Source organism: Cricetulus griseus, chromosome 3 (genome assembly GCF_003668045.3).
Source record: "Cricetulus griseus strain 17A/GY chromosome 3, alternate assembly CriGri-PICRH-1.0, whole genome shotgun sequence".
Lineage (NCBI taxonomy): Eukaryota > Metazoa > Chordata > Mammalia > Rodentia > Cricetidae > Cricetulus > Cricetulus griseus.
This window is the reverse complement of record NC_048596.1, coordinates 180,590,559-180,602,852: the sequence shown is the minus strand read 5'-3', so window position 1 is coordinate 180,602,852 and position 12,294 is coordinate 180,590,559. Positions and strand designations below refer to the sequence as shown.

Below are 12,294 nucleotides of genomic sequence, written 5' to 3'. Positions count from 1 at the left end.
ACAAATAATGTTGCTATGAACATAGTTGAGCAAATGTCCTTGTGGTGTGAATGTGACTCCTATGGATATATGCCCAACAGTGGTATTGCAGGGTCTTGAGGTAGGTTGATCCCTAATTTTTTGAGACATTACCATACTGATTTCCACAGCAGCTGTACAAATTTGTGCTCCCACCAGCAACGGAGGAGTGTTCCCCTTTCTCCACATCCTCTCCAGGATAAGCTGTCATTGGTGTTTTTGATCTTAGCCATTGTTATCAGTGTAAGATGGAATCTCAGAGTGGTTTTGATTTGCATTTCCCTGATGATTAAGGATGTTCAGCATTTCCTTAAGTGTCTTTCTGCCATTTGAGATTGCTCTGTTGAGAATTCTCCATTTAGAACTGTACCTTATGTTTTAATTGGATTATTTGGTAGTTTGATTTTTAGTTTCTTGAGTTCTTTGTATATTTTGGAGATCAGGCCTGTAGGATGTGGGGTTGGTAAAGATCTTTTCCCATTCTGTAGGGAGCTATTTTATCTTATTGACATTGTTCTTTGCTTTACAGAATCTTCTCAGTTTCAGGAAGTCCCATTTATTAATTGTTGCTCTCAGAGTCTGTGCTACTGGTGTTCTATTTAGGAAGTAGTCTCCTGTGTCTATGCATTCAAATGTATTTCCCACTTTCCCTTTTATGAGGTTTAGTATGGATAAATGTATATTGAGGTCTTTGATCCATTTGGATTTGAATTTTGTGCATGTTGATAGATATGGATCTATTTGCATTCTTCTACATTTTGGCAGACTGTTATGCCAGCACCTTTTGTTGAATATATTTTTATTTTTCCATTTTATATTTTTAGCTTCTTTTTCAAAAGTTAGGTGTTCATAGTTGTGTGGGTTAATATCGGGGTCTTTGATTACATTTGTCCACCTTTCTGTTCTTATGCCAATACCAAGCTGTTTTCATTACTATAGCTCTATAGTAGAGCTTGAAGTCAGGGATGGTGATACCCCCAGATGATCCTGTATTGTACAGGATTGTTTTAGCTATTCTGGGTTTTTTGTTTTTCCATATGAAGTTGAGTATTACTCTTTCAAGGTCTGTGAAGAATTGTGCTGAGATTTTGATAGGGATAGTATTGAATCTGTAACTACTTTCGGTAGGATTGCCATATTTACTATGCTGATCCTACCTACCCAAGAGCATGGGGGATCTTTCCATTTTCTGGTATCTTCTTTAATTTTTTTCTTTAAAGACTTGACATTCTTGTCATACAGGTCTTTGGCTTCTTTGGTTATAGTTACCCCACGATATTTTATATTATTTGTGGCTATTGTGAAGGGTGAAATTTCTCTGATTTCTTTCTCATCCTGTTTGTCATCTGTATATTGGAGGGCTACTGATATTTTTGAGTTAATATTGTATCCTGCTACATTACTGAAAGTATTCATCAGTTGTAGTTCTCTAGTATAATTTTTTGGGTCACTCGTGTACTATCATATCATCAGCAAATAGAGTTTGACTTCTTTTCCAATTTGTGTCCCTTTGATATCTGTTTGTTGTCTTATTGCTTTAGCTAGAACTTCAAGTACTATGTTGAATAGATATGGAGAGAGTGGACAGCCTTGTCTTATTCCTGATTTCAGTGGGATTGCTTTGTGCTTCTATTTAGTTTGATGTTGGCTGTTGGGTTACTGTATATTGCCTTTATTATGTTTAGGTATGTTTCTTGCATCCCCATTCTCTCCAAGACATTTATCATGAAGGGGTGTTGAATTTTGTCAAAGGCTTTTTTCGGCATCTAGTGAGATGATCGTGTGGTTTTATTCCAGTTTGTTCATATGGTGGATTACATTGATGGCTTTTCATCTGTTGAACCTTCCCTGCATCTCTGGGATGAATCCTACTTGGTCATTGTGGATGATTTTTCTGATGTGTTCTTGAATTCAATTTGACAGTATTTGAGTATTTTTGCATGTATGTTCATGAGGGAAACTGTTCTGAAATTCTTTCTTAGTTGTCTTTGTGTAGTTTGGATATCAGGGTAATTGTAGCCTCATAAAAAGAATTTGGCAATGTTCCTTCTGTTTCTATTGTGTGGAATAATTTGAGGAGTATTGGTATTAGATCTTCAATGAACATCTTGTAGAATTCTGCACTGAATTCATTTGGTCCTGGGCTTTTTTTTTTTTGTTGGGGGGACTATTGATAACTGTTTCCATTTCCTTAGGGGTTATAGGTGTATTTAAATTGCTTATCTGTTCTGGATTTAATTTTGGTATGTGGTACTTATCTAGAAAATTGGCTGTCTCCTTAAAGTTTTCCAATTTTGTGGAGTGCAGGGTTTTGAAGTATGACCTGATAATTCTCTGGATTTCCTCAGGGTCTGTTGTTATGTCCCCTTTTTGTTTCTGGTTTTGTTAATTTGGATACTCTGTCTTTTGGTTGGTTTGGATAAAGGTTTGTCTATTTTGTTAAATTTCACAAAGAAACAACCCTTTGTCTCATTCTTTGCACTGTTTTCTTTGTTTCTATTTTATTGATTTCAGCCCTCAATTTGACTATCCATCTACTCCTTCTGGGTGAGTTTGCTTCTTTTTGTTCTAGCACTTTCAGTTGTTCGGTTAATTCACTAGTGTGTGATTTTTCCAGTTTCTTTATGTAGGAATTTAGTGCTACGAACTTTCCTCTCAGCACTGCTTCCATTGTGTCCCATAAGTTTGGGTATGTTGTGTGGTCATTTTCATTAAAATTTAGGAAGTTTTTTTTTTATTTCTTTATTCCTTCCTTGACCCAGTGGTGGTTCAGCTGGTCATTGTTCAATTTCCATGTATTTATGGGGTTTCTGAAATTAATGTTGCTGTTGAATTCTAACTTTAAGCTGAGGTGATCTGATAGGGTACAGGGGTTTATTCCAATTGTTTTGTATCTGTTGAAGTTTGCTTTGTTACGAGTATGTGGTTGATTTTTGAGAAGATTCCAAGAGGTGCTGTAAAGAAAGCCTACTCTTTTGTGTTTGGGTGGAATGTTCTGTTAAGTCCATTTGAGTCATAATCTCAGTTAGTTCCCTTATTTCTCTGTTAAGCTTCTGTCTGGCAGATCTGTCCAGTGGTGAGAGTAGGGTGTTCAAGTCTCTCACTGTTAGTGTGTGGGGCTTGATTTGTGATTTAAACCTTAGTAATGATTCTTTTACAAACATAAGGAGCCCTTGTGTTTGGAGCATAGATGTTCAGAATTGAGATTTCCTCTTGATGGATTTTTCCTGTGATGACTATGAAATTTCCTTCTTTATCTTTTTTTTGATTGATTTTAGTTTGAAGTCTATTTTGTTAGATATTAGGATAGCTACACCAACTTGTTTCTTAGGTCCGTTTGATTAGAAAAAAATTTCCCTAACCCCTTACTCTGAGGTAATGTCTGTCTGTGAGTTTGAGGTGTGTTTCTTGTATGCAGCAGAAGGATGGATTCTGTTTCTGTATCCAACCAGATAGCCTGTGTCTTTTTATAGATAAATTGAGACCATTTATATTAATGGCTATTAATGACCAGTGATTGCCAGTCCCTGTTATTTTTGTTTTTGCTGTTGGTGATGGCATTGTGTGTTCGATTTCCTCCTTTGGGATTTACTGCTATAAGCTCATCTATTTCCTGTGATCTTGTGGACATAGGCAATTTCCTTGGGTTGATGTTTTCCTTCTAGTACTTTTTGTAGGGCTGGGTTTGTGGATAGGTATTGTTTAAATTTGGTTTTATCATGAAATATCTTGTTTTCTCCATATATGGTTATTGAAATCTTTTCTGGGTAAAGTAGTCTGGGCTGGCATCCGTGGTCCCTTAGTGTCTGCATAACCTCTGACCAGAACCTTCTGGCTTTCATTGTTTCCATTGAGAAGTCAGTTGTAATTCTGATAGGTCTGCCTTTATATGTTACCTGGCCTTTCTCCTTTTCAGCTCTTAATATTCTTTCTTTATTCTGTATGTTTATTGTTTTGATTATTATGTGGCAAGGGGATTTTTTGGTCCAATCTATTTGGTGTTCTGTAAGCTTCTTATATTTCCATAGGCATGTCTTTCTTTAGGTTGGGGGAGTTTCTTCTGTGATTTTGTTGAATATATTTTCTGTGCTTTTAAGTTGGACTTCTCCTGCTTCTATCCCTATCATTCTTAGGTTTGGTCTTTTCATGGTGTCCCAGATTACCTGCATGTTTTGTGTTAAGGATTTGTTGGATTTAAAATTTTCTTTTGACTGATGAATCTATTTCCTCCAAGTTATCTTCAGTGCCTGAAATTCTCTCTTCCATCTCTTGTAGTCTGTTGCTTATGCTTGCATTTGTGGATCCTGATTGCTTACCCAGATTTTCCATTTCCAGAATTCCCTTGGTTTGTGTTTTCTTTATTGTCTCTATTTCAGATTTCATGTCTTGAATAGTTTCCTTCACTTGTTTGATTGCTTTTTCTTGTATTTTTTCTAAGGGATTTGTTGATATCTTCCAATTTTTTGTTTGTCTTTTCCTCCATATTTTAAGAGAAATTTTCATTTCCTCTTTAAGGGCCTCAATCATCCTCATAAAGTTATTTTTAGGTCATTTTGTTCTACTTCATCTGTTTTGGGATGTTCAGGTCTTGCTGTTGTAGCACCACTAGTTTATAGTGGTGCCAGATTGCCCTATATATTGCTGAGTGTGTTCTTATCTTGTCTATGAATCTCTTCCACTAATCGGTATAGGTGGAGCTTGTTCTTCAGGGTCTCTCTTTCTCCAATTGGTATAGTTGGGGCCTGTGGCTCCATTGACTGCTCCTTCAGGCACAAGTAGAGCAGAGTTTCTGGTGAATGTTCTTCCTGGTGGAAGTGGGTCCAATGCTCAGGCGGTCACTCTTCAAGGTGCAGGTGGGAATACAGTTCTGTTGGATGCTCCTCCTGTTGGAGGTGTAGATGGGGCTGAGTCGATGTATTAGCAGGGTTTCTCCTACCCAGAAATGGCAGTGGATGCTGGCTGGGACACAGGTGATCTTTCCCAGAGGAACTTTTGGCAATACCTGACTCCATATTGGTAATTTCCCACTATAACTTTTTGCAATAGTTTCTGGAAGCTACTGCTGGTAGGTGCTGCTGTTGCTTCACCTGGTGATCACTCCTCGATCCTGGGGCTGGGGCTGAAGCCCCCCTCTGACACTGCTCCTGGTTCTGAGGGTCCTGTCTCCCTTGACGTTGCTCTGGGCCTGAAGCTCTGACCTTCCTCCGACACTGCTTCCAGGCTGGAATTCAGGCATCTCACACACAATTGGGAATTCTTAAAGGGAGAAATTAGTTAAATGAGACACCTTTTCCCACATTGAAAAAATGGGAAACACTATTACAATGTAGGGCTTTAGGTCTCTGTATGATAATATGCTGGACATTTTGAAAATGGAACAATTACATGAGAGGATAGTTAATTTAGGTGGGACTAATATAATGTCAATTATAAACATCAGTTTCATCATTTTTGTTTTTTCACCAACAAAGTTGGTTATTATGAGTACAAAGATACAAGTTTTAGAAAAACTTAACAAAACAGATCATAGAGCTATTCAGAACCAGACAGAGGAATTTAATGGAGAAGCAATTTCAACATTGCATTATAGGGTTAGAGAGGAACAGCCTGAGAGTTTAAAACAACCAATTTTGATTTATACAGTCACCTTACAGGGACATTTGATCAACTATGTTCATAGCAGCATTATTTGTAATATCCAGAATCTGGAAACAACCTAGATGCTCATCAACTAAAGAATGGATGGAGAAAATGCAGTACACAATGGAGTACTACTCCATGGTAAAAACAAAACAAAACAAAAACAATGACATCTTGAAATTTGCAGCCAAATGGATGGAACTAGAAAAAGAAAACATCCTGAGTGAGATAACCCAGACCCAGAAAGACAAACATGATATGTACTCACTAATAAGTAGATATTAGATGTAAAGCAAAGGATAACCAAGCTATGGGGTTAGGGAGAAACCTGGTACTAGAGGAATTCTCAGGAAACAACAAGGATGACCCCAGCTGAGACTCCTAGCAATAAGGAGACAGTGTCTGAATATACCTTCCCCTTTAATCAGATTAGTGACTGCCCTAGTTGTCATCATAGAGCCTATATCCAGTAACTGATGGAAGCAGATGCAGTGACCCACAGCCAAGCACTGGACTGAGGTCCTGGAGTTCAGTTGAAGAGAGGGAGGAGGGATCATATGAACAAGGGAGGTCAAGAGCATGATGGGGAAAACCACAGAGACGGCTGACCTGAGCTTGTGGGAGCTCACGGACTGTGGACTGACATCTAGGGAACCTGCATGGGACCAAACTAGACCCCCTGAATGTGGGTAACAGTTATGTGACTTGATCTGTTTCAGGGGGTCCTGGCAGTGGCCCCAGGACCTAACCCAGGGACATGAACTGGCTTTTTGGAGCCCTGGTGGGATACCTTGCTCAGCCTTGATATACGGGACAGGGGCAGGGGGGCTTAATCCTCCCTAAACTTGGTATGTCAGACTTTGACTCCCAAAATAAGGCCTTACCCAATCTGAAGAGTGGATGGGGGTGTGAGGAGGAAGAGGGACCAGGAGAAGGGGAGGGAGGGAAAATGGGGTTGATAATGTAAAATAAAAAATAATTTTTTAAAATAAAAGACAATTAGCAAATGACAATGACTATACTTGGCATTATCTAAATCCCAGCTAAACTGATTATCTCTTCATTTAATTGTTCCATTTTTAAAACCAGCCATTATGGAACTATACAGAGACTTCATTTACTGCATCATGATATTATTTTTAAACCCCCATTTTCTTTCATTTTTTTCTAGTCTAATTTCCCCCTTTAAGAATTCCTAGTTGTCTCACCAAATCTGCTGACAATGACAGTGAAGTGTGAGGCTGACTGTCACTTTGTAGCATGGTTGGGCAGAGTGCACAGGTGGTGCACAACCTGGCTGAGGGTGGCTAGGTTGCTCACATGTAGCTGTGAGCTGAGTGTGTGTGGTGGTTACAACAACAGAAGTCGGAGTGTGTGTTGAGGCCACCCATATAGCTGGGGTTCCAGGGGAAGCCTGCAACCAATGGCGAGAAGAAGCCAGCTGTCTGAAAGCAGACCCAGATGAACACGTGGAAGAAGCACAGGGGGCAGGAGCTGCCTGGGCGCAGAGCCAGCCAGTGGTGGGTGCTTAACTCCTTTTGGAGCCCAGGCACCCCTGGAGTTTGGGGACTGTGGAGTTTGGGTGGCAGCTGGAGACAATTGTAGAGAGGCTACAACAGGAATATCCCAGGTTCACTCAGAGGGCAAGAAAGGAGAAGCCAGCCAGAGGCCAGGCTGCTGCTCCAACTGCTGTGGCTGTGTTAGCTGCAAAGCCAGGAGTGAGTGGCTACATTGTGGTTTAGTGCTCTGAGTTGGACACCAGGACACCAATAAAAATTTGGGAGACAGATATAGGGGAAAGAACCTGAATGATCAGAGAAGTTGCAGAGAAGGCACCAGTGATTGCCTGACTTTTCCATTCCTCCACCCAAAAGGGCTGAGACCCTCTCTCAGCCCCACCTTTCTACTTCCTGTCTCCTATCTGTCTTCAGTCCTCCAGAACCTCAATGGTTAACTTTGGTCAGCTAGTGTAGTGGCTAGCTCCATCCTCTGACTTGAAACGAGCTTTATTGTCAGAATGCCATCAAAATATCACACACTGCACAGCCTTCATGTGCACCACATCCCTAGATGGCAAGCAGTGCTTATGTGGCATGTGCTCACTTCCATGGTTGACCCATGGGGAATTACATAGTGAGTATCCTCTTGTGGTATGTTCAGTATGCTATTCAAACTCAATAGAAACTACTTCTGTCTTCGGTTACTTTCTGCTGTAAGTCATACAAGTAGCTGCTAGAAACAGTGGGTGTTTTCCTTTATCTTGGGTCTCCCTCAGTTTGGTCTTCTCTCTGGAGTACTGCTTTCTGCCATAAATATAAAAAAGGTATTCTTTAGATTTCTTTTATGCATGGGCCTTTTGTCTACATGTTATTTAAGCATGTATTCCACATGTGTGTGTGTGATGCCCACAAAGATCAGAAAAGGGTGTCAGGTTGCCTGGAACTGGAGTCACAGATGCTTGTGAACATAGGGGTGCTGGGAACTGAACCTGGGTCCCCTGGAAAAGCAGCCAGTACTCTTAACCGATGAACTACCTCTCTAGATCCTCTACCTCAAATTTTTAAGATTTTCTCTTTAAGCTTTCTCTCTTATGTTTGGCTAAAGTCTTATTATGTATATGTATGTTTTTCTGTGTGGGGTCTGTGAATTGAGTGTAGTTGCATGTGGAGGCCTGAAGAGGCCATTGGGGTGGAGCTGGGGGGTCCTCTCTAAGTGCAGGATGCTTTCACCACAGAGCCATCTCTCTAGTCCCCTTCAAAACACAGCCTTTGTCTGTGGACTCCATTTTTTGAATTCCCGAGACAAGAACCTGGAGCTAACTGCTGTGCTATGCACATCTGCGATGAGAAGGTTGGCCATGCACGTAGAAGAACACTACTTGTTTGTTTCTCTATTTCAGGCTTAGGACTCCAGGCTCCTCTTTACAGATCTCCTCCCTTAGATGTCTGCTGGACTCTGCACTTTCCCTCGGGAGGATGACTCCCTTCCAGGGTGGCTAGACCATCTAGGGCAGTGCTTCTCAACTTGTGAGTCAGGATCCCTTGGGGGCCTTGCCATCAACACTGAAATTTATAGGGGGTTCAGTGGGATGAAGAGGACTGGAAATTATTGTCCAGCTTTCAGTATAAAATCCGTTTTAAAGAGCAATTTACTTTCCAAGAGGTGTTTATTAATAGCAAAGGAAAGTAGGCTAGAAAGCCAAGAAGGGGACAGTGTAGAAAGGCCAGGCCACAAGCTAGCTGCCATTCCTGACCATTCCTGCCATTGCTGTCCATTTACTTCTTCTTCTCCCTCCTCCTCCTCTCCTTTTCTTCATTCTCAAACTCCTCATTTGCCTTTCGGATTCGCATCTCTTCTTCTTTGGTAATTGTCTCCATCAGTACAGAGAGGATTCTGTGTCCCACGGCAGACTTCGGGATCTTCTTGCCTTTGAGGTGTTTCTTTTGAAGATACAGGTCCACAAGAGCCAAAATCGCACTAATTACCATAAGGATCTAGGAAAACAAATGGATCTTCATTATTTTGATTATGAACCTAGAAGGAAAGCTCAGATTCCCTTCCTGATCTATCATCAGAGGTGATGCACAGTGTACCCCTAAAGGACTCAATCCCAGACCCTCCCTCAGTCTGCCCCCATGGCTTCATGCCCAGTGTCACCTCATCTTGTTTCCCTTTCCTTTCTTTTGACATACATGAGGGTCACAGGTAACTTGGATGCCTTCCTAGACACCATCTTTAAAAATGTTTCTTCACCATTAAAAACAGTTACCAGCTTCTTAAATTTGCTTTCACTCTGAGTTTTGTTTCTTTGTTTGTCTCATGTACCGGAGGCTGGCTTTGAACTCACTTATCGAGCCAAGGATGACTTAGGACTTTGGATCCTCTGCCTCTGCATCCTGAGTGCCACATTATAGATAGGCATCAGGTACTACAGTAGATTTTTATGGTGCCATAGATGAGGCTAGACCAGCCCTCCAGAGACTCAGCTGCAACCCAGGCCTGGTCCCAGGATTTATGTGAAAGTGATTTGAGGAAATCCACAGCTCAGCAGAAACATCTCACCACAGCTCCTATGTAGGGCGGTGGCATCACTCGCCTAACTTTTGCAGCAAAGATTATGCCGCCTATCATGAACACGAAGATGAAGAGGTCATTGAGGATTTCCTGAAAGTGGGAGAGAAGAGCTGGTCTTAGTAGCTGTGCCCCATCCACCCCAGACACAGTGCAGTTTCCTCCATGAAACCATGTTCAAATGCCACCCCCAACCCTGGATAATTTAAAACAAAATATACAAAGGCAAATATGTTTCTGGCCAAGCAGATCAGCCAGTGCCTCCCTGCTGGCCTTTGTGAGTGTAGAATGCAGTCCAAACTAAACTGCTACCATCTGGCTTACAATACCAGGTATCTGGTGCCTATCCATATTCATGTAAATAAATGCAGAAACCCACTACTTCATAGTATCTGTTAGTTACTTCCCATCACCATTTCTGTACTCTCCTCTATGGAGTTTCCATCAGCAAAATTGCAAGTAGGAGGTTCTTGCTCTCTGACTTAACTTTGGGAGCCTTGCAGCTCCCTTCTTCACCCCAACCCTGCCTTACCCCCTGTACCTCCTTCCCTGATTGCTTCCTCCTTCATCAATGCTTTTTCTTTTCATTCCTTGGGGATTTGGTCTTCATTTACCACATACAAGCTTTCTTCCCCCAACAGAGCATAAAAGCAACCAAAATTCTATATATTTTATATTTTACTTGTTTTTTTTCCTTAGAATGTCTAAATTTTAAGTTGTGTTTAATTTTATTGGGATGTACAATCTCTCCTGCCAATATCCCTATGTCCTCTCATTTAAAATTCTGTCCAACTGTCTTATAAAAACCTTTTGCTTATTTTTATTTTATGAGTATGAGTGTATTGTCTGCATGTAGGAAATCATACCAAATGTGTGTAGTGTCCGAGAACACCAGAGACAGCAATGGATTCCCTGGAACTAGAGTTTGTGGAATATTTGGGGTCTGGGAACCCAACCTGAGTTGTGGTGATATATTATTTATGATTTATTAAATCTTGCCCAAGGATTCCGAGAGTATAGCCAGCCTCAAGCCACAGAGATCAGGTAGTGTTGGTTCACACCTTCAATGCCAGGACTCAGGATAAAGAGGTAGATGGATGTCTTTGAATTGAAGGCCACCCAGTGTTACAGGAGATTGAATCAGTCTAAAAGTGTAATAGAGCTCACTCCTTTAATCCCAGCACTAGAGAGGTATAAAAGATAGGAGCAGAGTCTTCAGTTGTCAGTCTCGGTGGTCTCTAGCCATGTTGAGAGTATGGCAGTCTGAGTGAATCTGAGGAGGAGTGAAGTCAGGAGCAGTCTGAGGATTGATCCTTTGGTCTGAGCATTGGTAGAGGTGAGAACTCTTTCCTGGCTGGCTGCTTTGCTTCTCTGATTTTCAGCTTGAATCTTGAAACCCAATACCACTTTCTGGGTCTTATTGTGCTACACAGTCTTCTACAGGAGCAGTCAGTGCTGAACAGTTGTTCAGCTAACACTCAAGCTGCTGTCCCGGTGTTTTCAATGCTACCTCTGTCATATATAAGTCACATTGTGTATATAAGTCTGAATTTTCTGATCTCCTACTTTAGCACACCATTATAAAATACAATAGACTGGGTGGCTTGAAAAACAGATGTTTATCCTCTCACAGTGTAGGGACTTGAAGACCAAGAGCACTCTCCCTGACTGTAGACACCTGCCCTTACCTCTCTATCTTCATATGACCTTTCATTGGAGACAGGTCATATAACTTGTCTCTTCCTGTAATGCTAATTGTTTTGGATCAGGGTCCCAACCTTAAGTTTTCTGCTTATTTTTAGTTGCTTCCTCAAAGGCCCCATCTCAGTGTATGAATCCAAAGAGAACACAAACATTCCATTTGTAACAATTCCATTAGTTAATCCATGATCTAGCACCAAAACTTAGGGTAAATCTGGTATCTGATTGGGCAAATCCATTCTTGTACTTTTTCATTTTTCCAAAGAATTTTATTTGTAATGTTTTTATTAGCTCATGTTTGTTACACATAATGATGGGTTCATTATATTTTATTTAGTAATTTATTTATTTTTATTTTATTTGCTTTTGTGTTTTGCCTGCATGTATGTCTGTGTGAGGGTGTCAGATTTTGGAGTTACAGTTTTAGCTGTCATGTAGATGCAGGGAATCAAACCTGGTTCCTCTGGAAGAGCCTTCAGTGCTCTTAACCACTAAGCCATCTCTCCAGCCCCCTTTTTATGTTTTTATACATGTATATCAAGTGATCAATCCCATTATCCCCCACCCCTGTCACCTTCTCTTTGTCTTTGTACTCTCTCTCTCTCTCTCTCTCTCTCTCTCTCTCTCTCTGTGTGTGTGTGTGTGTGTGTGTGTGTGTGTGTGTGTGTGTGTGTGTGTGTGTGTGTGTCTGTGCATGAGCACGTGTTTGTGTCCCAGTGAGATTCACTGTGGTCATTTTGGGGAGCATGGTGAGGATTTGTATACAGAAGTACAGGCTCCTTATCAGTCGCTACACTACTGAAGAAAGATGTCTCTCTTTTTTGCATCAGTCTTTGACTACATATAAATCTTTGGCCAGAGGAC

The 12,294-nt window shown here is 40.9% G+C and overlaps 1 protein-coding gene across 1 annotated transcript in view; it reads right to left on the bottom strand.

Annotated features, from left to right (window-relative positions):
* Window positions 1-8,933: 8,933 nt before the first annotated feature.
* The window catches only part of LOC118238502 (CKLF-like MARVEL transmembrane domain-containing protein 2A), an 89,302-nt gene continuing 85,941 nt past the window's right edge, over window positions 8,934-12,294 (bottom strand). The window contains exons 3-4 of the mRNA XM_035441691.1: window positions 9,721-9,822; window positions 8,934-9,152 (exon numbers count right to left, since the gene is read on the bottom strand). Of these exons, the coding sequence (XP_035297582.1) occupies window positions 8,934-9,152; window positions 9,721-9,822 (321 nt within the window). The remainder of the gene's footprint in view (window positions 9,153-9,720; window positions 9,823-12,294) is intronic.